We start from the raw sequence: 26,435 nt of genomic DNA, 5'->3' as shown, positions 1-26,435 counted from the left end.
TACTGGGAAGGTGATGTCCGAGCAAAAGTCACAAGGAGGTGAGGGAGCGAGTCGTGAGGAGCTCCGGGAGGAAGATGATTCGAGACAGAAGGCACAGCCAGTGCAAAGGGCCTGGGGTGGTAGAATGTCTAGCGTGTATAAGGATCATCCCTTTGCCAGAGATGCCAGAGATTTTATTGGAGAAGTGAGCTAGAATGGCAAGGAGAGATGATCATGGGGGAAACACGGAGCAGCAGTTCTCCAGGGCCCTCAGACTATTGTTTAGGATCTGTTTTTACTCCGAGTTAGAGGGGCAGACTGTGGAGGGGATCGGGGCAGAGGAGGGAATGAACGAGATGAGGGTGGAAACTGAGAGTTCCAGTAAGGAGCTATTATATCCGAGTGACAGATATGCCCGGGGACAGACGCACACACACACACACACACACACACACACACAGAGTTCTCCTTCCAGTCCCCCCAAAAAAGTAAACTTGGAGCATTTTCCATAAATTGCTGACTCCTTAGGAAATAAAACAGCTTTATCCCTGACTTTTGCAATGCCAACGCCTAAAGATAAGTCACAGCCTTTTGCGCACATGATCCTTGTGAGGACAGTGCTGTTTTGTCTTCAGCAGCTGACGGATAAAACACTTGATCACTGCGCAGTTTTCCTCAGAACACCTCCTGTGCCCCCCCACCCCCACCCCGCTAAGCCTGTCCTCCCAAAGGCTGATTGCCTTACGGCTACTTTGCCAATAACCTTCTTTGCTCTCCTAAGTGCTTTTGCCTCTGAGACTTCTTTCTTGGTGGACGAGTACGGCTTCCCTGTGGAGCCTTAGCCCTCTCCCAGCCCCTCAGCTGGGCAGGATCCTTTTACCTGGTGCAGGGACTGCGATTTGCCACCCACCATTTCATGATCACGCCGGGGAGCTCTGCAGCTCCCCAGACAGCCTCCCGGGCCGCAGGCTCCGTCCTCTCCCCTCCCCATTGCCAAGCAGCACAACCATGTCCCTCCTTAGCCAGCATCCATCAGTCCCCTCCAAGGCTCACTTACCTCCACCCCCTACCTACTGGTGGTTTTGAGGAGCCCAAATCAGGCAGGAATCAAGAGGCATCTTCAAATTGCCACAGGACCAAGGCTGCTTTCCCTGGTTGCGGGGGGTGGGGGGGTCCTTTCCTTGGGCACTAGGACTCCTAAAGTCCAATGATCCCATGGCACAGATGGAGGGCAAACACTCCAACAGTGGACTGTCGGGCATCGGTGAGAGGAGATGCCACCCTCCCCAGTCCCTTGGCTGGGAGGTGGGGAAGACGGAACCATACTGGCCACAGACTGAAGGGGTCTCACCGCTCCCCCACCCCCCGCGGCCCAGGCAGGAGAGGTCAGGGAAAGGTAAGTAAACCAATACACTTACCCCATTTCCAGCCCCCAGACCCAGAGATGTGATGAGTGGTCTTTTCAGACCAATTTCTCTGCATATTTGTACACCGGTCGGGCTATGCCCACTGATGGGGCAGGTCGCTGTTTTCCTTTTACCGAAATTTTTCTCCACGGCATGCGTCTGCCTAAAAATGGGTCTCGAGGGTTTTCCCACGCCACGGCTCATGGCCATCTGTTTAATGGGGCTCCGGAGCGTACAGGTGCCAAACCGCCGTGCATTTTGGGGACGCGGCGTCCCTGGCTTTTGTAAGTAATGTTGAAGCGGACAGGCTCCTATTTGCCTGTTTGCACTAAGAACACATAATTGCTCTTGGTTAGATATCCAGAAGCAAAATGAGCAGAAACATCGACCTTAAAATCTAAAAGTGGACAGACACTGCCAAGGCACACTCAAAAGACATTACCAATTCACCTTCTCTCCACCCAATTTCACTTATCCACACCTTTGCCGACCAACCTGTACATTTTCGCCGACGTGATGTTCAAGAAGTTCCTTCTGTCTTATCTCAGTTAGTACCGACACAATGGCTGGTTTGAAAGAAACAAAGTTTTGAATTGTATTTTAAGTTTAGAAACTGTCTGAGGCGCTTTTATTTAATTAAAGTTCGTTATGAGCACCCACACCTGGGAGACAAATGTGTTATAGCTCTTCTAAAGCAGGACCTGCGGGGCACCTGGGGGCCTCAGTATGTTGAGTGTCTGCTTTCGACTCAGGTCATGATCCCAGTGTCCTGGGATCGAGCCCCTCGTTAGGGTCCCCGCTCAGCAGACAGTCTGCTTCTCCCTCTCCCTCTGCCCTTTCTCCTGCTTGTGCATGCTTTCTCTCTCTCAAATAAAATCTCAAAAAAAAAAAAAAAAAACCCAAACAAACCAGTAAGTACACGTCAAGAAAATGACGGTTTCCCACATTGTCAACGCACTATGACTTCCCTCCATTACTGAAATATTTCTCACAAACCTTGATGCTCACACAAACAGAAAGATGGACACCTTCTATAGGAGAAGGCGGCCTCTGACCACAATGATTTGACCAGAGGATCCTTATCTTCTCATCCCTTTATGTTAAATGACTAAAAAGCCACAGAAAAGAAGCCCATCACAATAAAATGCAAAGCAGGGCTGATTTTAATCTCACATGGAGACACTTGCTGTGACCTGCATGTCCCCAGATAATTGTTTCTTTAGCGCCATGCGTTGTACGTACCCAGATTCTCAGAGCACAGCACTGATGACCCAGCACCACTGTTTTGGGTCTGAAGGGATGGGCTTTCTACCATCTTTGCTTCAAGTGGATTCCCTTTATAAAGGAAGGCTTCTCCTTTCCTCAAAGATGGGAGCTTGCCTTATTCTGTTTCCATAGAAGAGGTGAATTTCTCTTCAATGAATGGTGCTTTGTCAGTTTCCTTCCGTTTCCATAAGCTTTCTAGCCCCACAGTTTGGATGTACTCCTTTAGCTACACAATCACCCATCACTTATTTCCCTGCATTTCACTATTTCTCCTAAGTGATACCCATTCCACACCCTTCGTGCTTTTTATCTGAAGGTCTCTTCTGTCACGTTTCACTTGCTCTATTTCTATTAGCATTTGTCCAGACTGTATTTCCCTGTCTTGGTTCAGCACGTTTGTGTTGCTTTGTTTTAAACACAAGATCATGAAAAAAAAAAAAAAATATATATATATATATATATATATGGTCGTGGCTTATAAACAGCATGTCACTGGATTTCTCTAACCCAATGTAAGAGTTTCCATCATTTGTTGGAATTAAACCCGTTCGTATTTATTGTGATGATTGATATGTTTGAATTCTATCCTGCCATTTGATATCACATTTTTCAGTCTACCATATTTTCTTTTTTTTTTTTTAAGATTTTATTTATTTATTTGAGATACTGTGTGTGTGTGTGTGTGAGAGAGAGAGAGAGAGAGAACAAGCAGGGGGAGGGGCAGAGAGAGAGACGCATGCTCCCCACTGAGCAGGGAGCCCAGTATAGGACTCGATTCCAGGACTCCGGGATCATGACCTATGCTGAAGGCAGACGCTTAACCCACTGAGCCACCCAGGTGCCCCTACATTCTTTTTTTTTTTTTTTTTTAAGATTTTTATTTATTTATTTGACAGACAGAGATCACAAGTAGGCAGAGAGACAGGCAGAGAGAGGGGGGGAAGCAAGCTCCCCGCTGAGCAGAGAGCCCGACATAGGGCTCGATCCCAGGACCCTGGGATCATGACCTGAGCCGAAGGCAGAGGCTTTAACCCACTGAGCCACCCAGGTGCCCCCCTACATTCATTTTTAATAGACATGTTTAATCTCAAGCCTATCTTTTATTTTTTCCTGTCAATTTCTTTTTTTTCTCACATTTGCTGTGTGAGATTCCAATTTTTTACATTCTCTTCAATTTTGTTCCAGTATTCTTTTTAAGATTTTATTTTTAAGTAATCTCTTCACCCAACATGGAGCGCTAATTCACGAGGGCGAGATTAAGGGTCGTGTGCTCCCGAGACGGAGCCAGCAGGGCGCCTCTGCTCCGATATTTTTTAATGATTAATGTTTACATTTAAATAATTAATCCATCTGGAGTCTATCATTTCTGGGTAGTGTGAGATGGAACTCTGGCTTGGTTTCATGCCAAACGAAAAACTTATTTATAAACTATATTCTGTTTTGTGTTTTCTCCCAACAGATTGAAATAAGATTTCTGTTAAGTTCCTAACTCTATTCATATGTATTTCTGGGCTGGGAGTCTGTGCCACCAATGCAGTTTTTCTTCTTGTGCTCATACCACACAGATTTGATTTCAGCAGATTTAGAATAAGTTATCTGAAAGGGATCTCTCTGCAACCCCCACCCCAAACCACATTTTCACACAAAGCTCACAGGTGTCTGCTCTTGGCCCTAACTTTGTTTTTCCAGGTCCCAGCGCCCCCATTCTCGGAAAGGAGACCCCAGCTGCAAGAAATACCCTTCTCTAGTCTGACCATGGCCCACATCCTGGCCAAGCATAGACCCCTTTCCCACATCCCCCACCATGGGCACAGTTGCAACTCTCTCGAGTCTTTAGAATCCCCTTAAAATGCCCAGCCAGACCAGATCTCAGAGCTGACATTTCTCTCAACATCTGGCCCCTCTCCTCCCTTGGAAACAGAGTCAACTCGTACTACTCCTTAGTCTAATCTTGATGCAATTCCTTGCTGCCCACATCATGGGCCAACCCAACATTATCTCTCACAATTTTTTAACCATAAAATTTTATACACGGTTAGGCTTGTATTCCTCTCTGTGAATATTAATGTTATTTTCTTCTGCCCCCTCCATCGTTGGCATTCAGGTCAAAATTGTATTATGTTTATCTATCACTTCTCTAATAGACATTTCTAGACCACCCCACCCAGCCACAATGGGTTGGACAGAAGACACGGTGTTTTCAATTACATATGCAACTCCCACCAGATAGACCTGATCATGTAGCACAAAACAAACCTGAACAGACTTAAGCAAGTTGAAATTTTACCACAAAGGTCCTCAGATCGTAATGGAGTTAAGCCAGAAAACAATCAGATAGAAAACCGAAAGATCATTTAAAATCTCCAACTCCGGGGTGCCTGGGTGGCTCAGTGGGTTAAAGCCTCTGCCTTCGACTCATGTCATGATCCCAGGGTCCTGGGATCGAGCCCCATGTCGGGCTCTCTGCTCCGCAGGGAGCCTGCTTCCTCCCCCCTCTCTCTCTCTCTGCCTGCCTCTCTGCTTACTTGTGATTTCTCTCTCTTTGTCAAATAAATAAAAATTTAAAAAAAAAATCTCCAACACTGAAAAAAATGACACAATGCTTTCCTAAAGAATCCAAGGGTCAAAGACAAAGTCTCCAGAGACATTAGAAACTATTTTAAACTGAATTATGACTAAAATACAACAAATCAGAATTTGTGGGACGCAGCTGAAGAAATGCTTGGAGAGAATTTTGTAACATAAAATGCTTATGTATGAAAAGAAAAACGGTCCTGGGGTGCCCAGCTGGCTCAGGAAATACAACTCGTGACTCCTGATCTCGGGTTTGTGAGTTCGAGCTCTGCATCGGATACAGAGATTACTTAAAAGTCAAATCTTTTTTTGGGGGGGGGGCGCCTGGGTGGCTCAGTGGGTTAAGCCGCTGCCTTCGGCTCAGGTCATGATCTCAGGGTCCTGGGATCAAGTCCCGCATCGGGCTCTCTTCTCCGCAGGGAGCCTGCTTCCCTATTTCTCTCTCTCTCTGGCTGCCTCTCCGTCTACTTGTGATTTCTCTCTGTCAAATTAATAAATAAAATCATTTTTAAAAAAGTCAAATCTTTTTTAAAAAAGAAGAAAGGTTTCAAGTCAACAACTTAACATCCCACTTTAAGAAATTAGGAAAAGGAGAAAACAAACCGAAAGCAAGAAGAAGAAAAGAAACACAGAGAAGAGCAAAAATCAATCAAAATTTTGTTCTGAAAACAGAAAAAGAGAAAATCAATGAAACCAAAAGTCGGTTCTTTGAAAGGATCAGTATAATTGATAAGCCTCCAGCAGGCCTGACAAAGAAAAAAAAGAAAAAAAAAAAAAAAAACAGGGAAAAAACAGAAATTACTAACACCAGGAATGAAAGAGGGAAAGTCCCTTAGACTCTGAAGATATTAAAACGATAATAAAGGATACTTCTGGAAAAGTCTATGCACAAAATTTTAGTGACTTCAGTGAAATGGGCAATTCTCCTAAGACCACAAACTACCCAAACTTACCTAAGATAAAATAAATCAACTGAGAAGTTCTATAACCCTTAATAAAGACACCAGATTCATAGTTCAAAGTCTTCCCAAGAAGAAACCTCTGGCCTAGACAGCTTACCTAGAGTATCCTACCAAACGCTGCAAGAAGAAACAACCACCAATTCTACGAATCCCATCCAGAAAGTAGAAGTGGGGGAAACACTCCCTAATTCATTTTATCAGGCCCGGGCGTTTTCCCTGCTGCCGAAACCAAAGATAAGAAAAGTGAACCACAGGTCTGCATCTCTCGGGACCTCAGAGACTCAAAAGATCAGGACTCAGAAGAGTCATGAGTTGGGGCACCTGGGTGGCTCAGTGGGTTAAGCCTCTGCCTTCGGCTCAGGTCATGATCTCAGGGTCCTGGGACCGAGCCCCACATCGGGCTCCCTGCTCAGCGGGGAGCCTGCTTCCCCCTCTCTCTCTGCCTGCTTCTCTGCCTACCTGTGATCTCCCTCTGTCAAATAAATAAAAATCCTTAAAACAAACAAACAACAACAACAAAAAAAAAAAGTGTCATGAGTTACAACCAAGGGAAGCTCTCCCCGGGATTCGAGGCTCAGAATTCAGAACTCGATCGACGCCATCTGCCCCAGCAGCGATCTCAGAAGAAAGTCCACAGCACCGGACCCATCATCCAGAATAGGCACAAGACAAAAAGGAGACCCATTCCCATTTTTTGTTGTTGTTGTTTTTGACTCTCTGCAAACAAGGAATAGAAGGGAATTTCCTCGCCCTGGTTAAGGATGACTGATGCGTCTTTCCACTGTTATAGGACAAGCTCTCCTGGATGTTTCTGCCCCATACATTTAGCTCTAAGATGGGGCTTAACTCTGGGTCTCCAAGTCCAGGCTGGACTCGAGCGAAGCTTTATGTACGGGCCTCGGGGTCTGCAAGGATGGGGAGGGGGCAGACACCGCCTGGCCTGGGCTTGGATCCCGTCCAGGTCTGTACGCTTGTCCTTCTTGGCTGGCACCTGTGTCCCATGGGAGCCACAGGGACATGCTGCAACAGGACGCACAGACAGCAGGAGCTCCTTGGGACTGCCTCACTCGACCCCCAACGGCCGCCGGGTACAAGACTAGCCATACTCCAGATCCCTTGTTCCTGGCACGCTGTAGGGGCTGGGCTCATGACCCGACCACCCCCATGGGCGCAGGACCCTGCCCGACGTTATGTGGACACACTTCCTAATGGGTCCCTCTCACGGCAGCCTCCCCTCGGGGCCAGCTTTGGCCGCACCCTTGGGTGACTTCCTCCTCTTCCTCCTCCCGCTTCCCCATTCCCTAATCCTAAGTTTTCCTAGGAACACTGTCTCAACACACCACATGCGGTCTCGGGGCCACCGCAGACGATCTAGGACAGGAGTCATAGGCGGCCCTGGTCCCCCTTCCTCTTTCTTTCCTCTTCTCCTCTCAGAGCTCAAGAGCTGGGGCGAAGGACAGAGGAGTTCAAGGACAGGGCAGTGATCTGGTGTCGCGGTGGCCGGTGGCCAAGACGCTCTTCACAGCAGCGTCTAACACGGCTTTTCGTGGGGTCTGAGGGTGGTGTCCCTGAGATTCTGAGGGGACCCTCTGCACCAGAGCAGTCCCTCACGAGGAAGACGGGTGATGTGGCTCCAACGGCTGCCATCGGCTCCCGCCCCAGGGAGCAGCTGCCTCCCCAGGGTCTCCTTCGGCCTCCCTCTGCCCCAGCTTCTCCCGGGCGGGGTCCTCCCTGCATGGCTGCTGGAGTCCACCAGGCTCTCAACCTTGTCCCCGCCAATAACCAAGGGCAGCCTGACCCAATCCCGCCCGGGGCAGCTCCAGCTGGTTCTTTGCCTGCAGAGAGCTCCTGGCAGGGGTGAGTCTCTTTCTCCATGATCGCCCTCGAGACTCCTGGAGACACATCCACAGCCTCCCCGAGAGCTCCTCCCCTCGCCGACGCCCCAGCTCTCCTGTGGTTCCCTTGGGACTCCGGCGTCTGGCTAATGGCATGTGCAGAAGCATTTCCCTGCTCCAGATGCAGGCAGAAAAGACCCCCGGTGCAAGCCCTGCCCAGAGGCATTGGGCTCCTCTCCGCTGGAAAGGCCTGACATGATCAACGATCCCTCTCAGCTTTGGGAATGCCGCCAAATTTCTATAAAAACAGGAAAAGTGTCGCTTAATCTCTCATGTGGCTGTGTCACTTTTCTCACTTCCTTAATCGGGCTTTGCCAAGATTTTATTCTTTTCACATGAGTGTTTGGGTAAACAGATTTTTTTTTTTTTTTTTTTTTTTTTTTTTGCTAAGAGGGTAGAAAAGACAAGCTACAGACTTGGAGAAAATATTTACAGGCCACACACCCAACAAAAGACCAGAATACGTAAAGAATTCTCCGAACCCCACTCAGTGAGGAGATGATGCGTGGAGGCTCTAACGTCTTGTCCCGTCGCATTCACTCACTGATTTGCTCCCAGAAGACGCTCAGATATAGGTATTGAAAGAAATTATTCAAACGGCCCAAAAATACTTTCTAAGCCTTTCGAATAAATTCATGCAACTACAATTATACAATGAGATATATTTTTTAAAAAAGAATTCTCAAAATCCGACAGTAGAAAACCCCAAGAATCCAATTAGAAAAATGGGCCAAAAAACCCACAAAGAGACATTTCCCCTAAAGAGGATATGCAGATGGGAAATGAGCATGTGACAGGGCACCCTGTGCCATCAGCCATCCAGGAAACACAAGAAGCCACAGCGATGAACCACCACACACTTACCAGAATTTTAAAAATGAATGGTAGCAGCCAAACGCAGGGGAGGCTCTGGACAAAGGGATCGTTCACGTGCTGGTGGTCGAGCGGGACAGAAAATGGGGTGACCACTCGGGAAAGCAGTTGGGCACTTTCTTCTGGAACTCAACATGCAACCCACCTTGTGACCTTGCATATTCATCCCAGAAAAATGAAAATTTGTGTAGACATAAAAATCTGTGCATGAGGGGCACCGGGAGTGGGGGGCTCAGTCGTTAGGCGTCTACCTTCAGCTCAAGTCATGGTCCCAGGGTCCTGAGATTGAGCCCTGCATCGGGCTCCAGCTCAATGGGGAGCCTGCTTCCCTCTCTCCCTCTGCCTTCTGCTCTCTGTCTCTCTCTCTCTCTCTGTCAAATAGATAGATAAAATCTTTTTTAAAGAAGCTTAATTTTTAAAGTATTTATTTATTTTAGAGAGCGAGCTGGGGGAGGGGCAGAGAGATGGGGAGAGAAGCAGACTCCCCACTGAGCAGGGAGCCCCACTTCCCAAGGCTCAATCCCAAGACCTCAAGATCATGACCAGAGGCAAAATCAAGAGCCAGACGCTTAACCAACTGAGCCACCCAGGCGCCCCAAAAGCTTAATTCTTAAAATGGGTTTTAGCTTTACCCATTCTGCCAGTCTGGGGAATCTTCTAATATTTTATATTAATTCCCTCCCCTTACTATATTTTGGGTTATATTGTAATTGACTTTTTCCGATTTTTTAAGTTGAATATTTGGTTTACTTTCAGTGTTTAGTTTTCAGCTATGAAAACATGAGGTTGGGCGCACCTGGGTGGCTCAATCAGGAAAGCATCTGTCTTCAGCTCTGGTCATGATCCCAGGGTTCTAGGACCCTCGTTGGGTTCCCTGCTGAGCAGGGTGTCTGCTTCTCCCTCTCCCTCTGTCACTGCCCCTGACTCGCGCTCACTCACTAGCTCTCTCTCAAATAAATGAATAAGATATTTTTTAAAAATGAGGTTGTACATGTTCCTCTGGGCCAGGCTTTTGCTGTGTCCTATAGGTTTTGACATGTTTCTTTCTTTTCTAGAAAATTTTCACTTTGAATCATGGTGATAATAGGATAGCAGCTCTTCATTTACAAACAGCTAAGCTGTCGTGGTTCTCTTTTTGCTATTTATATGCAATTTTAATTTTAATAAGAGAATGCAAACTTAGAAAAAACATCTCTCCTGGGGCACCTGGGTGGCTCAGTGAGTTGGGCCTCTGCCTTCGGCTGAGGTCATGATCCAGGGTCCGGGAATCGAGCCTCATATCAGGCTCTCTGCTCGGCAGGGAGCCTGCTTCCCCCTCTCTGCCTGCCTCTGCCTACTTGTGATCTCTGTTGAATAAATAAATAAAATCTTTTTTTTTTTAAATCTCTCCTTTTGGGGGGTGCCTGGGGGCTCAGTCAGTGAAGCGTGTGACTCTTGATCTTGGAGTTGTGAGTCTGAGCACACTCTGCTGGGCACAGAGATTACTTTTAAAAAACTGACTTTAAAATAATTAACTTTAGGGGCGCCTGGGTGGCTCAGAGGGTTAAAGCCTCTGCCTTCGGCTCAGGTCATGATCCCAGGGTCCCGGGATCAAGCCCTACATCAGGCTCTCTCCTTGGTGGGGAGCCTGCATCTTCCTCTCTCTCTCTGCCTGCCTCTCTGCCTACTTGTGATCTCTCTCTGTCAAATAAATAAATAAAATCTTTAAAAAAATTAACTTTAAATTTTAAAAAAACTTTAAAAATTAAAAAAAAATTTTATCTCTCCTTTTGGCATGTGTTCAGGTCTTTCTCTGATAGATTGCTGTGGCAAAATTGCCTCTAAAAGCACAGTATAAGCAAGTTTTGTTTTTGCTTATTATTATTCTAGGAAGCCGTTGGCGCCGCTACACTTTCATTCCCCACATCTCTCAGACACGGTTCTACTTATGAGAGTTCTGCTCACAACTGGAACGCGCTCGGGTTTACTCTCTCCACGATGAGTCATCCTAATAACTCAAAAGAACAGAAGATTCTGTGTGTGGCCATTTCTGTTTTATTTTTGTCTTTCTTTACTTTCCCGTCTTGCCTTTAATATAAAGGTGACTTTGATAGCCCTGATGAGCCAATATTGACTCTTTGTTTTTTATTTTTTGTTTTTTAGATTTTATTTATTTATTTGACAGACAGACATCACAAGCAGGCAGAGAGGCAGAGAGAGAGAGGGGAGGAAGCAGGCTCCCCACTGAGCAGAGAACCCGATGTGGGACTCGATCCCAGGACCCTGAGATCATGATCTGAGCCGAAGGCAGAGGCCTAACCCATTGAGCCACCCAGGCGCCCCTCTTTTTTTGTTTTAAAGAAATCTTCACCGTCTCGAACTCAAGACCCCGAGATCAAGAGTCACATGCTCTACCGCGTGAGCCAGGGGGAGGCCCCTTGATATCTTGTTATTAACTAAAGTCTGTAGTTTGCTTTATGGGTCACTGTGAGAGAGAGCACAAGCAGGGGGAGCCGCAGAGGGAGAAGCAGGCTCCTGGCTGAGTTGCGAGCCCCATGTGAGACTCGATCCCAGGACCCCAAGGTCATGACCTGAGCTGAAGGCAGATGCTTTACCAACTTAGCCCCCCTGGCACCCCAATCCTGTGGGTTTTGACTCATGTGTAATGACATGTATCCATTAGTAGAGTATCCTATAGGACAGTTTCACTCCCTAAAAATCCTCCGAGTGCCACATACTCATCCCTCCCTTTCTCGCTCGGAATGCCCTGGACCCACTCATCTGTTTCCCGAGTTTCAACTTTTCCAGAATGTCATAGTGTCGTAATCCTAGAGAATGTAGTAGACTTTTCACATTGGCTTTCCTCACTCAGCAAGACTTAGCACTTACTTCTAATGTGATCATTTAAAAGTTATATTTTCAGGGCACCTGGGTGGCTCAGTTGGTGAAGGGTCTGGTCTGCCCTCTCCTCAGGTCATGATCCTGGGGTCCTGGGATCGAGCCCCATATCGGGCTCCCGCTCAGTGGAAAGCCTGCTTCTCCCTCTCTCCCCACTCCCCCTGCTTGTGTTCCCTCTCTCTCTCTCTCTGTCTCTGTCAAATAAATACATAAAATCTTTAAATAAATAAATAAATAAATAAATAAATGTTACATTTTCAATTCATAATATGAGGTAGGGCTTAAAAAGATTTCAGTTTGAGCATAAAAGCCTAAAATCCAAGATCGGAGGGAAATACAGAACAGCAATGTGAGGTCAGTGGTGTGACTCAGTCACAGAGTTTTTGAAGGGGAAATTTTCCGGGGGGCGCGGGGGATCGGAGCGGCAGGGAAGGTGGCCCAGCCGGCGCATTTCCAGCAAGCGGGAGCACAACCCTCCCGGCAGCCCAAGGGACCAACCACGTGCCTCTCAGCCACAGTCCTGAACTTTGGTGAATTATGAAAACAAAAGTGATTTTGACTACACTCAGCTCTGGTGACCAGCGTCCCCTCTTTCACACCGCCCCCTCGGTCAGGTGGGCTGTTTGGGTCAGGCTAGCAAGTTAGGCGGGAAATCCATTTGGTGTGAGTGCGAGGGACATGGGCTGTGGTCTGCAATCGTGCCGCATCCTCTGGACCCGTCCACCAGCAACGGCTTTCAAGGGACCTTCTCTCACCGGCCGTGCAGACTCCCTGGGCGGCGGGGGGACCCCAAGTGCTCTGAAACACCTGACAGCAGCAAGAAAGGGGAAGCCACAATGACCCTTCTCTTTTCTCTCTAGAAGGTCCCCCGACATCTCCACCACATGCAGAAGCGAACAGAAAAAAGTGTAGGGAAAACGCATCTTTGAGGTGTGTTGGACGATTGTTACAAACGTCCCATCGTTTTTCAGGACTGTGATGTTCGTGGTAGCGTTCAGCTTTCTGAAGTTGGGGGGGTCCGACTTAAGTAAATATTAGCTGTGATGCTTTTGTATTCACAGTGGGGTTTTTTTTTTTTAAGATTTATTCATGTATTTGGGAGAGGGAGAGAAGGCAAGGGGGAGGGGCGGAAGGAGAGAGAATGTTAAAGCAGACTCCCCCGCTGAGCACAGAGCCGACCCGGGACTCATTCCCACGACCTTGAGAGCATGACCTGAGCCAAAACCACGTGTCACACACTTAACCGACTGTGTCACCCAGACGTCTCCATAATGCTATTTTTCTAAGGCAGGCTCCTCAAAACTATGTATGCTTTGGGCCCCATAAACCTCCTGTTCATTCGCTCACAGGTTTTCTCCAGGAAAGAGGAGCAGCTCAGATCCTGGGTAGACGACAGGGTCAAGCCAGCCAGAGCAGATACAGATCCTAAACTAGGATTTAAATGAAAATTGTTGCAGACTGAATTAGAAGATCGTGCCCATCAACAGGAAAGAAAGTTACTAAGTAATACAATGGCTCCCTAAGAGATACCCATTGGCAGGCATTATTTAGAAATTCTGATGTCTACGCAGGGAGACACAACAAAATGACCAGAGAGGGCTTCTCTGAGCAGCAGGGGCGCAGCATCCAGCCCCCTGAGACTTCCAGCTCTACCTGTGCTCACCCGGACAAGTGTCTGAAGATGTCCTGGAGAACTTTGCAAGTAAATGCCAGGAAGTGTCCTCGCGAGGACAGAAGCAGCAATCGCTGGAAACAGGACGTGTGAAAACAAGCAAGTGGCAGCTCGCCGTGGGCCCCGGCGGGTGTCTGAATTAAGTGTGGCCATGTCAGGTCCGTACTTGGGAAGTCTCTAGCACTGGGACAAAACTTGCTGGGGACAGCGGAGGTTGGATGGATGCCTGCAGGCCCAGGGGGAGTAGGAGGAAAACCCTTCCCAGGGAAATATGTTATGTTGCCTCCACACCGGGAACCCAGGAAATGTCCTGATGGGACACCTGGGAGGGGTGATTTTAATGGATCAACGGACCGGGACCACAGGGCACATCGGTAGTTGGTCAGACAGGATTCTGGAGTGGGGGGTGTTCGGGGAGGAGATGAGCGTTGGAACTAGCAGAGCAGATTGGCCGGGCCAGCTCCGTTGGCTAAAGCCCAGACAGGAGCAAGAAGACTGACCCTCCCAGGAGTAAGAGAGAGTCCTTCCCACCTGACCCCTTCACGCTGGGACATGGGCTGTCTTCCTGGCTTGGGCTGCCGCGGAAACACCGCTCTTCCTGGGTCTGGCTTGCTGCCTTCACAGGAGCTACACCTGTACTCTCCTGGGTCTCAGGCTTTGGACTCAGACTGGAACTGGGGTCACCAGCTCTTGGAGGTGTCCTGCTTGCCCGCGCCCCTGCAGAACCTGGGACTTGCCACCCTCCATAACCGCGGAGCCCACTCCTTGTTAAAGATCTCTTTAATAATCGCACATACACAGACAGATCGTGCTGGTTCTTTGGAGGGCCCTGACTAAGCCAATGGCCATGAAATAGTTAAGTCTGGGAGAAGCAGGAGGGTGAGGAGCATCCTGTATGAGAGAGAAGCATTTTTTAACTAATAAGATCTATTACTTTTGCAGCAAAAATAAAACAACACTAATTGTTTAAAGAACCTCTTAGTATCGGCTTCAGAATGATTTTGGGAAGTGACGTTTAGAGGTGGAAGCGGCATGACAACCTGTGCTGGAGAAAGGTCTAGATCTCTTAGGGGTCCAGAAGAGGTGATCCCACCACAGACAGGATACAGCATCTCACCAAACCCCGTTCCCTTAGTGAGCATCTTCTGCAGCCTCCTGTCAGCCAGGCCACAGCCCCTGGGGTTAGGGGGAGCCTCACTGTTCCCCAAGACTTCTTCTGTGGGAGACCCCATGGGGCTGGGGGTAGCGGCTTCCCATGGCAGCCCCCACCTGCTGGCCCAGATGAGCATCTCTGCTCCAAACTCCCCTCCCCTCCCTGACCCATGTCCCTTGGCATGGGGTCTCGAGGAGCAGCTGTCTAGGACAGAATCTGTCCCCCCTCTTCTGCGCTCCCCACACCTCCCAGTTGCAAACGCCCAGTCCACAAAACCTTAAGTCTGAGCGCCTTCTTTCCCTACTCCATGGAGCAGGCTGAGGATTATAATGATGACGGTGACTTGGCCGAAGGAGGCAGGACCTCAGTGTCTCCAGGGGTCTGGGATGCTTACAGCCCCCCCTCCGATCCGTCTCGACCCCTCCCCTCTATTTTTCCTTTCTTTAAAATCCCCACTCTGGCTGCAGAGAGCTGGGGGCGGGGCAGGGGGCGGGGCGGACCCCTAGGCCGTAATGTTTCGCCTCATCTCGCACACCCAGCGCTGCACCTGCTTGCAGAAGTTGTCGTTCCAGCGGCCGTTGGTCCGGAGTTCCGCGCAGTCTTCGCCTCCACCCACCTCGTGCCCCTGCCAGTCATCGGGCTGAGTGGCCGCCCAGTTCCTAGGAAGGCAGGACGGAGCTCAAGCTCCCAGCCCTACCCCTGCCACCCCCACCTCAGAAAAGCACAGCGGAGGAGGAGGGGTTCAGGGAGCAGACGCAGCAGCCTAGGAGGGAGAGGGTTGGGGAGCCTCATGGGGGGGGTGGCAGTGTCTTGGGATGAAAGACCAGGGGGCTGGCCCCAGGCCAAACCAACAAGACAGAAGGAGGCCACTCACTTGTAGCTCTGCTCATAGTCGGTGCCGTCCACCCATTTCCAGGAGCCGTCGCTGTCCGTGAGACCTATCCAGGCATCGAAGGGGTTCGTGTGTTGCATAATGAACTTCTGCAAAACAGGCGGGGAGGAAGGTTCTGGTACAAAGAATGTCCATGCAGGCAGCAGCTACGGCTGCCTCCGCCTTGTCGAGCTCCCTCTTCCCCTAGCCGAAGAGTCCGCTCCCGACACAACTATTCTTGCTTTTTCTCCTGGAACTGGAGCGACTGCTGAGTGGAACTGGGTGGGGCCACGCCTCGTGCTAGGTGCTTTCGGAAGGTTATCTTTTTCAATCCTTCCAGAGCTCTCTACATTGGGTGGTCTGGCGATTCGCACTTCACCAAAGCAGTTGGTCAAGCCCAGGAATCCCAGTACCGGGGTTCATGACCGCTGTCCCCTGACCTGGCACCCCACCTCATTCCCAGCGCAGAGCTGCTACACCGGACTCCCATCTTCTGGCATCTTCTGCCCATGACCTCAAACTCTTGGAGTCCTGACTCTGGCCCCTGCTGCTCCCACGAACTCCAGAACCCATTGTGGATCTCAGCTTCGCTCACCTCTCAAGGGCAGGTGCCCCTGGTCTGGCTTCTCTGGGTAGCTGTGCTCTCTGGAGTTTTGCCGGGCGGGGGCTTCCAAGCTTGGACCCGCTGCCCAGAGCCCCATTATGACTTGGCTACATTGGGGTCCACAGTCTGCTGGCAATGTGCAAGGACAGTGTGGTGGTGGCGGAGGAGATCTCTGAGACACCCCCCAGGACTCATGCACACACCCCCAAGGACAACACACCCCCATGTGGCTTTCTCTTACAGAAGGGACTGAAGTCCCAGGGTGTGGGAGGGTAGCAGTGGGAGGGTATAGAGGAAACCATGCTTGGCTTGACTAACATACACGCCAAGCCCTTCCCTTGGACGGCATGTACAGGGTCTGCAGTCCCATTTGGGGGGAAATTTCCCAATTCCATTCACTTCCTAGAGATCCAATCATGATCCCGGACAACCTCACCGGAGCACAGGTGTGGCAGTACCCTCGAATTCTAGAATCCTGCCAACAGGACAGTGTTTTGTGCCCAAAGAGCGACCCTCAGAGTCTGGCAGGCCTGGCTCAAAAATTCAGAGGACTCAACAGAGCCGGAGGGAGAATGCCAGAGACCAGATATTCTATTTGCTGCCACCTGCTGCCCCCACCCCCTCTTCCCATCACCCCTGCAGCTGAAGAGCTGAACAGAGTACAAATCACCAAACTTCCGGGGGCTATCCAGCTCTCTGTGGTGAAGACAGAGGTGGGGGGATCAAATAGTGCCAGGTATCGGAGAAGATGGCCCTGGAGAATTCATCTTTCCCATTCCTGGGTAAGTAACAGGCAAGAAAGAATTGTGCCCATTTATAAAATGGTGGCATGGCGAGGGCAGGGATGATCAGGAAACTTACACAAAATCAAAGAGGAGACGGATGATAGAAAATATCAAAGAAGACATCCAAGAAGAAAGAGAACACAATGATAAGGGAAGGGAAGCAAAACCCAAGAGAAAGATTTGAGCCACGCGAAAAAGCCCAGGGACTCAGCAGAAAGCAGAGTCTGGGGTGTGCACGACAGGCTGGAGGACAGGACTACAGCACAGAGGGACAGAGAAAGAAGCGCAGGCTGGTGGCTGTGGACAGGCCATGGCAGAACAACGTCTGGATGACCCATTCATCCAAGAGACCGCACAAGAGAAAAATGTTCAAGTATTTAAAATTATATTTGAGGGGCGCCTGGGTGGCTCAGTGGGTTAAAGCCTCTGCCTTCGGCTCAGGTCATGATCTCAGAGTCCTGGGATCGAGCCCTGCATCGGGCTCTCCACTCAGCAGGGAGCCTGCTTCCTCCTCTCTCTCTGCCTGCCTCTCTGCCTGCTTGTGATCTCTCTCTCTGTCAAATAAATAAATAAATTCTTTAAAAAATAAAATAAGTAAAATTATATTTGAGAATTTAGAAAACCTACATTTACGAATTTAGAGGATACTTCTGGCCCTGGAGGGAAACCGCAGAGAGAAGGTGCAACACGGAGATATATCTGGGCGAGGCTAATGAGATTCAGAGACAGAAAAGACTCCAACTACTCGGGCAAAATGCTTGCGGAATCTCAGAGAAGAGAAGGAGGCATGATAAACTTCAAAGTTGCTAAGAGACTAGATCTTCATTGCTTTCTGCACTAAAAAAGTAAGAATTCTGAGATGGGCTAAGGGTGTTAGCGGATGGTGCTGGAGTGATTCTGTTGCAACACGAGTATCAAACCAACACACTGTTCCCTTGAACTTCCGTGTTCTATGTCAGTCACATCTACGTTTTTTAAAAAAAAACAAGGCTGGCGCCTGGCTGGCTCAGTCACTAAAGCGAGCCACTCTTGATCTCAGGGTCATGAGTTCCAGCCCAGACTGGGCCTGGAGCCACCTTACCAACAAACAAAAAGCAGGAGACCCATGAAGAACACACGAGGACTGGTTTCCTCATCTTTCGTACGGAAAATTGTATGAACTGTTCGATTTTCGGAAGCCAATACATTTCAGCCCATCCTTTAAAATGATCGAAGTAATCGCTAGTATGGCCCAAAACAAGCTACATCTAGTTCAACATACCGTAGGGGAGAAAACAAAAAGAACACATCTCACACAGCAAAGGCGAGAAAAGAAAAGAATATAGACAGGGGGAAAAAAAAGAAGAAGAAAAAGACAGGCTGGAGATGAAACATGCCTGTTAAAAACGAATGCAAATGAGAGACACATCTATTAAAAGAGAAGAGGCTTCGGTTTTTAAAAAATCAGAAACCAAACGTATTCACAACCCGTAGGAGAAATCACGCGCGCGTGCACACACACACACACACACACACACACACAGTTTCCTTGGTCCCCTCATGTCTCTCTCCCTCGAAGGGGAAAGCGTGGCCGCCCCCGTGGGGCCATGAGGGTTACGGGTTATTTTACGAAAGTGCCTGGCACAGAGCAAAGCCTCAGCCACTGTTACCATCACATCCTCCTTTTCTGAAAAAATGCCCCCTGTTATCCTAACAGCTAGGCTGTCCCCTGTGAACTCTGCTGTTCAGGCTTGTGGCCGGTGGTGGCCGTGGGCAGGGGAGACCTGGAACGCTTTGGAGGGACCCAGTAATCCGAGGTAGGCGTGTCCCTGGGAATCCAGCCCACTGCGTCCCTTGCTTCCAGGGGCCACTCGCCCACATCCAGCACGAAGGGACTGAGCTCTCCACCCAAGCCCACGGCCCTGCAGCTCGTTGCTTCTGGAATTCTGACCCCCCCCCCCACGCCATCCCCGCCTGCCTCAGGTCACCTGCTCACCTGGCTCCTGCCCCTTTGCCCTGAGCTCTTGGCCTTAACAATATCCCACATGCTAGAGTCAGCCGAGGCTTCACCATGAACTCCCGACTATCCCTTTGGTTAGAGACCGGGAAGAAAGCAGCCTGAGCCCAGCCCACCTGCTCCTCCCGGGAGTTGATGACCACCAGGTGCGCGCTCTCCAGCCGGCAGTACCGTTCCGCATCGGCCCACGTCTTCCCGGAGTGGGAGAACCAGTAGCAGCTGCCCTCGTACTCCAGCCAGTTGACGGGGCAGCACTGTGTGCCTGGCGGACAGGGGGCGGGGACAGGGAGGTGAGACGCAGTGGCGGAGGGCGCAGGCGTGCTGCGGCGTGGGTCCCCTCCGTCCCTACCGTTGCTGCGCAGGAAGGCCATCTGACAGGTGAGGATGCGGAGGTCCACCGGGAAGTGCTTCACGTGCAGCAGCAGGGCAGCGTGATCTAGGGCACAGCACGGTGGGGGGGCGGGATGCGGGTGCTGCGGAGCCCACCTGCCAGGACCCCACCCCACAGGGCGAGCCGGCCTGGGACTGGGACACACGGGGTGCACACACCGGTGGGGGGGGGGGGTGTCTCTGACCTGCTTTCAGATCCTTCTGCTGCTTCTCCAGCTTGGCCTCCAGAGAGGTCAGCTGCTGACCGGCACTGCCCCCTGAGGAGGAGGAAGGCTCATCCATTCTCCCACCTCTGCCTCCTTCACTCCCCTGCATCCTGCCCACCCGAGCACCTGGGGAGGCCGCCCCACCCTCCGCCCCCGGCCTCCCCACTCGCCCCCACCCCTCGGGGGCCTCTGCAGCAGGTCCCCGTGTTCTCGGTACAGAGCCTCGCTTCGTTGCTTAGCGCAGTGCCTGCCTGGGAAACCTGCCCTCACCCGCCTCTCTGCCCAGCCCTCACCCCTTCGCCCCTGCCATGCCACAAGGGGTCACACTCCTGAAATGGAGGGTGGGCTTTCTCACCTCCTGGCTTTGTGGATTCTGTTCCCTTTACCTGGCACCAACCCCCATGGTTTTCACCCGCCTAGTCATCCTTCCAACTCCGTCCACCCAGGGGTCAGCATCCCTGGAAACCTTGCCCCGCTTCTCAGGCTGGGTTCCCGATGGCCCAGGCAGCCCGCACACACCCCTCCTGCAGACCCCACGCAGGCGCCCAGCATGCAGCGCTGCAAAACCACGTGCGCAGATAAGCTGCAGCCGCTGCGGCACGGAAGCCCCACGCACCGTGGAAGAGAAGGGTGCTGATCTCCGACAGGACCCCGTTGGAGAAGTGGGTGAAGTTTTCTTTTAGGACCCGCAGCTCCTCTTGCAGCTGTGTTCCTGGCCAGGAGACAGGGAACAGGACAAAGAGAGGAGGGCTAGTCCCACTGGACAGCTCCAGCCTGTCCATGGCCACCCCTCCCAGCGCCATCACCCCCAAGGTGTCCCAGCGCTGCCCCTTTCCGCTCCTCTCTGAGCTCTGTGAGCTGTTGGACCCCTCTCACTCCGCTCCCCCCGCCCCGCTGGCCCCTGCGACCCTCACTTTGGGACCCAATCACGCAGATGGCCACCAGCAGCAGGATGTTGAACCCGAGGACGAGCAGACTGAGTCGGAACGTGGAGCAGACGCGCTGCAGAAGGGCAGGGCTCCGAGGCCTCCCTGCAAGGCATGGGGTGTCAGAAGAGGGCCCTGGGGAGCCAGGAATCCCAAGAGGGGACATATGGGAGCACCCAGGGGCCAGAAGTCTGAGGAAGCACAGCCCGCATGGATAGCAGGAAAGTAGACTGGGGAGAGGTGCGACTTGTGGCAGAGTCCCAGGGCTTTGACCCCAAGGGTCAGGCATCGCACACACGTGCATTTGCACACACATAGACATGCACACACACCAACACAGGTGTGCACAACACAAAGTTCATGGCCCACGATACTCACATCATCTGTGTGCAAAGCCCGCGCCACACCTGGAGGCCCCAGAGGCTGGCACCATGTTCTTCTTGCAGTCCATGCCAGGGCCCCTCAGACACTCCCAAAGCACAACACACCCCTCATCCCTTCCGTGCAGTTCACTCCGCCGCAGCTGCACACCGCTCCCCAGGATCCGCCTTCCCACCCCTGCCCTGTCTCCCCTCAATTCCCTCTGCCCTGGGGCCTCCAGAACCCCCAGCTCTGTGGCCAGCTCTCGCCTCTAGCCTCAGCCTCCTCACAGAAGCCTCTCCCTGCCCTCGGCCACTGGAACCTCGACCCCTACACACACGTGCACATGCTTCTCTCATCTCGCTGTCACACTCAGTGCCGTGCACACAGTCACTGAGTGGCCACACTCGTGGCCCCCCAAACGGCCTCTGCCACCTTCGCTTTGGGACCTGATCACACAGCCGGGCCCCACGTTGACGCAGAGAGACCATGTCTCTGACACATGCACTGCCTGCTCCCCTCTCTGCGCACAGCCTCCCCTGTGCACACCCTTCCCTTCACACCCTCTCCTCCCCGCGCATCTCTCCATGCAGAAGCCCACCCTGACCACAGTCTTCCCCACCCAGCCAGGGCCCCGTGGCTGAGTCCGACCGTTCTCTCAGCCGTGTCCCGCTGCCACTGCCCTGCTTCCCAACCTGACCTATGATCTATAAACCCCAATTCCAGGCCGCCCGCACCTCCACTCTGAAGCCAGACCTCCTTTGGTTGAGCCCAGCCGTGCCACCAACTGGCTCTGGGATCGTGGGCAAGTCACTCAACCGTTTGGTGCCTCAAATCTTCTCATGTCCACTTCTAGTATCTAAAATAGCCAGACTCGGGACACCTGGCTGGCTCAGTGGGTTAAAGCCTGTGCTTTTGGCTCAGGTCATGATCCCAGGATCGGGCTCTCTGCTCAGCAGGGAGCCTGCTTCCTCCTCTCTCTCTGCCTGCCACTCTGCCTCCTTGTGATCACTGTCTGTCAAATAAATAAATGAAATCTTTTAAAAAAATAAAAATTAAATAAAAGTTAAAAATAATAAAATAGCCAGACTCACAGACAGAGTCTGGGAAAACAGAAGTCGCTGTTCTATGGGTATGAAGTTTTGGTTATGCAAAATGAGGAAGGTCCAGACCTCCACCGCTCCATCCTTAACACCCGCATTGTCTCTAACCAGGTTCTATGGCACACAGAGATGCTGGTGAAGGCGGCAGGACTCATGCTGGGTATTCTTACCACAGCTTTTCAAAATGGGGGTAAAAGAGTAGCGACCTGATTGGACTGTCCGGAGAACAAAATGAGGTCACACATAAAAAGCACTGGCCAGACAAGTTGGAAGGTGAAAGGTTCTGCCAGACATGGAAACATGGAGGCTAGATCACCCTCTCCACCAGAAACAACTGAGACCAAAACAAAAACAAAAACAAAACAAAACAAAAAAACAAGAACAACAAGAAACCCAGACAACTACGAGAAGCCATCTTTTTCAAGACACCTGAACTGCAGGCAACAAAGGGCACGGATCCCTGAGAGATGGGGGACAACCCAATAAGCCTGATGGTCCCCTGGCCACTGCTAGGGGAAAGTTTCCAGCTGGGCAGCGGGGAGGGAAATCCAAGCAGAGCCCCGCAGACTCCCCGAGCTGAGGAAATGGAACTGAGAGTCTGGGGAGACCACAGTGGCAGAGGTCATGGGACAGTGAGTCAGAGAGGAGAGAGCTGCCCATAGAATTGGGGAGGTCTGCAGAGGGCTCTCCCCATCCCAAGGAACTGCTGAGTACTGACCAACACAAGCATGTCAGGAAAACTATCCCAAGCCAGGACAAAACCAACCCAGAAGGGCTGGGGAACAGAGCCTCGCACTCATACAGGTCAGGGAAAGGTGCTATGGGGGAGCTTCGGACCACCTAACAAATCATAAAAACAGGGGCACCTGGTTCGCTCAGTCGGAAGAGCGTGCAGCTCTTGATCTTGGGGTTATGAGTTCAAGCCCCAATTTGGGTGTATAGATTACTTAAAAAGTTAAATAAACTTAAAAAAAAAAAAGTAACAGCTTTTCTTTAAAAAAAAAAAAAAGTCATAAAAGCAAAACAAAAAGGATCAACCTGATTCCATGTTGCTTGACGGCACCCCAAACAAAGCTGGAGAGTATCTAGAGGGATACAAACATATCTAGCACACAGAGCGGTAAAATTCACAATGTCTAACCCACAGTCGAAGATTACCAGGCATGCAAAGAAACAGGAAAACCCAGCTGGTACTGGGAAGGTTAATAAATGTATCAAAACACCCAGAATGGACACAGGTGTGAGAATTAGCAGACATGGGACTTTACAACAGACATTGTAATTGTATGTTGTTCAAAAACACATGTACAAGTCAAGGAAGATACTCAAAAGTCCCAGGTTGAACTTCTAGGCTTAAAAACTACAATGTCTGAAATGGAAAATACATGGAGTAGCATTAGTGGACGGTTAGACGTCAGCATAGACACAGCAATAGCAACTATCTAAAAAGAAACAATGAAAGAGAAAAGATTTTTAAAAACAACAGAGGGAGCATCCGTGAACTCTGGGGCCATGAATCCCAGCATAATTACATTTCTGGAAGGAGAAGGAGCGGGGGGGGGGGGGGGCGCAAAAAAAGGGGTTTTGAGGAAACAGTGGCTGAAACATTTCCATACTGGTGGAAAGCCCAGGCTTCTCAAGTGCTGGGAAAAGCAGAAGCCTGTCTTGGAAAATCAGGTGCCCCAGTCTCCTGCCTTGCGGCCCATCGGGTCTTTTGGGGTGAGCTCCCCCCGCTCTGTGAAATCCAAAACCTCTTGACTCTGTCCAAGCCTCCTGCTTAAACTGTGAATCCTCTCGCCCTCAGAAGATCCGACATCATTCCGAGAGCTAACCACATACCAGGCATCGCGCGGGCACTGAGGACACATAGGGAGTGACTCATGTGGCCCCTGGCTCACTCCCTGGGAAAGGAGAAGCTGTGGGTGAGAATGCCTGGCCCCCCTGCTTACCTCACCCTAATCAGCACCCACCCGCCCCTACAGCAGTACCAACCCTCCTGCTGTGTGCCAGCCTCGGGCATGAGGGCCCCCTTCCCAACCCAGGGTAACCAACCCCCCGCCCTAAGCTCGGAGCCCCAACCCCCTGGTCTCCATGGAGCCTCACTCCATCACCAGACCCCCTCCCAGGCTCCTGGCTCCTGCCCCTCAGCCCAGATCTCTCTTGCCGGAAAACATTTCCTAGATACTTGGAGCCTTCCTTCGGGACTTGGCAGGGTGCTTAGAGGAGTGGGGGTCTCCTGGGAACTCTCTGTGCCCCTCCCCCATCCACCAACCTTCCCACATACACACTGTCCTGCCTGCACGTGCTTTCCTTGCACACACAGACATGCGCACACACGTGCACATATACGTGCGCACATACGGCACACACATGCACACACACGTGCACACACGCTGCTCAGGCTGGGAGGAAGGAGGACAGAGTCATCGTCATCTCCAGCCTCCAGTGTGCCCTGACCCTCAGGGCAAACACCTTTCCCTTGGATCTCCAAGGGAGAGGAAGGTGAGGTCAGGGACCAGCAGAGGAGACAGGCCTCCTCTACCTAGAGAAGCCCTGTGCCTTGTCTCACCTGAATGTGACCTCAGAGGGACAGAGAGCGATCCACAGCCAGACGGAGGGGAGCAAAGCCCCAGAAACGGACACTTACCTACGTAGAACTGGTCTCCTCTCCTGGGGTTGTGCGCACGCGGGCCCGGGCCCTCCCCTCCAGGCAGCTGCTGGTCATTGTCCTCGGTGTCCGGCTGCCGGATGGCCATGCCGGGCCCAGGGCTGGAGCTGGTTCGGACTGAGGCTCTAGTTGCAGGGGCTGAGCTCGGAGCTGAGGCCTGTGCTAAAAGGCTGCTTCAGGGAGAGGCCGATGATGGGGCTGGAGGTGAGCAGGCCGAGGCCACCACCTGGGCTGGGTCAAAAGGGGGAGGTCAGTTTGGGGCGGAAATACAGCTGGGCCTGATCCTTCTCAGGAGACTGCTCAGGGCTTGACATGGCCAGGAGCCTCCCTTCCATACTCTCACGGACCGAACCACCCCCTCCTCCATCCAGCTCCCGCCGTCCCCGAACTAGGGTCTCCTCATTACCTGATATCCCCAGCCCCACCGGCCGCCCAGCCCAGGTTACCTGTAAGAGGTGCGGAGGACTGACTCCTGGGTCCCTCGGGTGGCCTGGGCCCCAGGGCGAGGAGGGGCTAGGGCGAGAAGTGGAGCAGGTGGCACCAGGAGGGGCCGTCCCCGTGAGGTCCCTGAGCCCGTGTGTCCTGGCGTCCGAGTGGTTCTAACCTGGCGTTTCCTGCCCCCAGGACTTTGGACAGTAAACAGAAGTGGAAACAGGGTTGGAACTCGGGCAAAGCATGGCGGGGGCGGGGGACACGACGGTCTCTGTTCTTCCCAGAGAAAGGGGTCTCCTGGCCTGCCCCGCCCACCCCCACGGCCACCTCGCTCCTCACCACACAGTTCGGAGGGGTCCAGGCCAGGAGGGGCTGGGGTGCAGGTCACCTGTCCCCCTGCCCCTCCCCCGCTCTCCCTCTCTGTGCCCGGATTTCCCATTATTGCTGGTGTCTCCAGATGTCCCCAGCAAGGATCCAAGGGGCCGGTTCTCTGCTCTTGCCCAACATGAGGGATCTGCAGCCAGGCTCCCCAACTCTGGGCGGGGTCACCTCGCTCTCCCGGGAATAAAGCTCCTCAAGTGCCCGGAGCTTGCGGGGAGGAGGCAGGAGGCAGCCCTCCCTGGGCCTAGGGATCCGACCTCACCAAGCCCCTTCCGTGGCCCTGGCAACATGAACCTTCTGACCCTTGCCCAACGGCTGCTGGCCAAGGGCAGAGTTTCTCCTCTTCAACAAAGCCTTCGTGCTGAAAAAGGAATGAGGGGCCTGTGTGTTCTGGTGGTAACTTTCTGACACACACAGTAACCCTCCGTGAAGGACACAGGCACACACACTTGTGTGTTTTACTTTCTTCTGAATCTCCTAGTTCACGGTGGACACTCAATGAGTACTTACGGCAGGAATGAGGGAGAGAACGGAGTCTCACGTTATTGACAGGAGGGTTTCCGTCCAGCAATGTTACCTTTGCTCCTTGCGTCCTAGTTCATGACCAGCTGAAGGGAGTTTCCCAGGCCACTACTCGAAGTCTGGAAAACACTGCTGGGAGTCCCCGGTCTTGGCAGGTTGTGGTTTTCGTTCCAAGATTTATTTTATTTTATTTTAAGATTTTATTGATTTACTTGATCAGAGTATCAAGATCACAAGTAGGCAGAGAGGGAGACAAAGAGAGAGGAGGAAGCAGTCTCCCCACTGAGCAGAGAGCCCGATGTGAGACTCGATCCCAGGACTCCGGGATCAAGACCTGAGCCGAAGGCAGAGGCTTAATCCACCGAGCCACCCATGCGCCCCATGTTCCAAGATTTAGGTAAGAGCACACCAAGTGGATTTTCTGCTGTAGGCCAAGGTTGACTGACAGCCATGTGGACATGGAGGGTTCCTCACTGGCCACACACTTCAATGGAACTGATTCCGAGTTGCAGGGTTCGATCCCCATACCCCCTC

The 26,435-nt window shown here is 51.6% G+C and overlaps 1 protein-coding gene across 5 annotated transcripts; it reads right to left on the bottom strand.

The window, feature by feature from the left end:
• Positions 1–701: 701 nt before the first annotated feature.
• Positions 702–26,435, bottom strand: LOC131816026 (asialoglycoprotein receptor 2-like). 5 transcript variants are annotated; one of them, XR_009347918.1, is made up of 11 exons: positions 25,013–26,427; positions 24,546–24,797; positions 20,424–20,540; positions 20,126–20,221; positions 19,489–19,560; positions 19,263–19,349; positions 19,030–19,175; positions 15,532–15,638; positions 15,205–15,316; positions 1,881–1,951; positions 702–1,713 (listed from the first exon to the last, which is right to left on the bottom strand). XR_009347918.1 is itself a non-coding variant. In XM_059148314.1 (11 exons), exons 3-11 carry the CDS (start codon positions 24,652–24,654, stop codon positions 12,466–12,468), a joined length of 1,020 nt encoding a protein of 339 aa, XP_059004297.1. In that variant the 5' UTR covers positions 24,655–24,797; positions 25,013–25,192; positions 25,338–26,435; the 3' UTR covers positions 12,115–12,465. The 5 variants fall into 5 exon arrangements, 4 of the variants coding, with proteins under 4 accessions (XP_059004297.1, XP_059004298.1, XP_059004299.1 ...); XM_059148314.1 differs by lacking the exons at positions 702–1,713; positions 1,881–1,951 and adding an exon at positions 12,115–12,639 and having other exon boundaries at positions 25,013–25,192; positions 25,338–26,435; XM_059148315.1 differs by lacking the exons at positions 702–1,713; positions 1,881–1,951 and adding an exon at positions 12,115–12,639 and having other exon boundaries at positions 24,546–24,792; positions 25,013–26,435.

Source organism: Mustela lutreola, chromosome 15 (assembly GCF_030435805.1).
Source record: "Mustela lutreola isolate mMusLut2 chromosome 15, mMusLut2.pri, whole genome shotgun sequence".
Lineage (NCBI taxonomy): Eukaryota > Metazoa > Chordata > Mammalia > Carnivora > Mustelidae > Mustela > Mustela lutreola.
The sequence above is the reverse complement of the archived record's forward strand: the minus strand, read 5'-3'. Positions and strand labels throughout refer to the sequence as shown.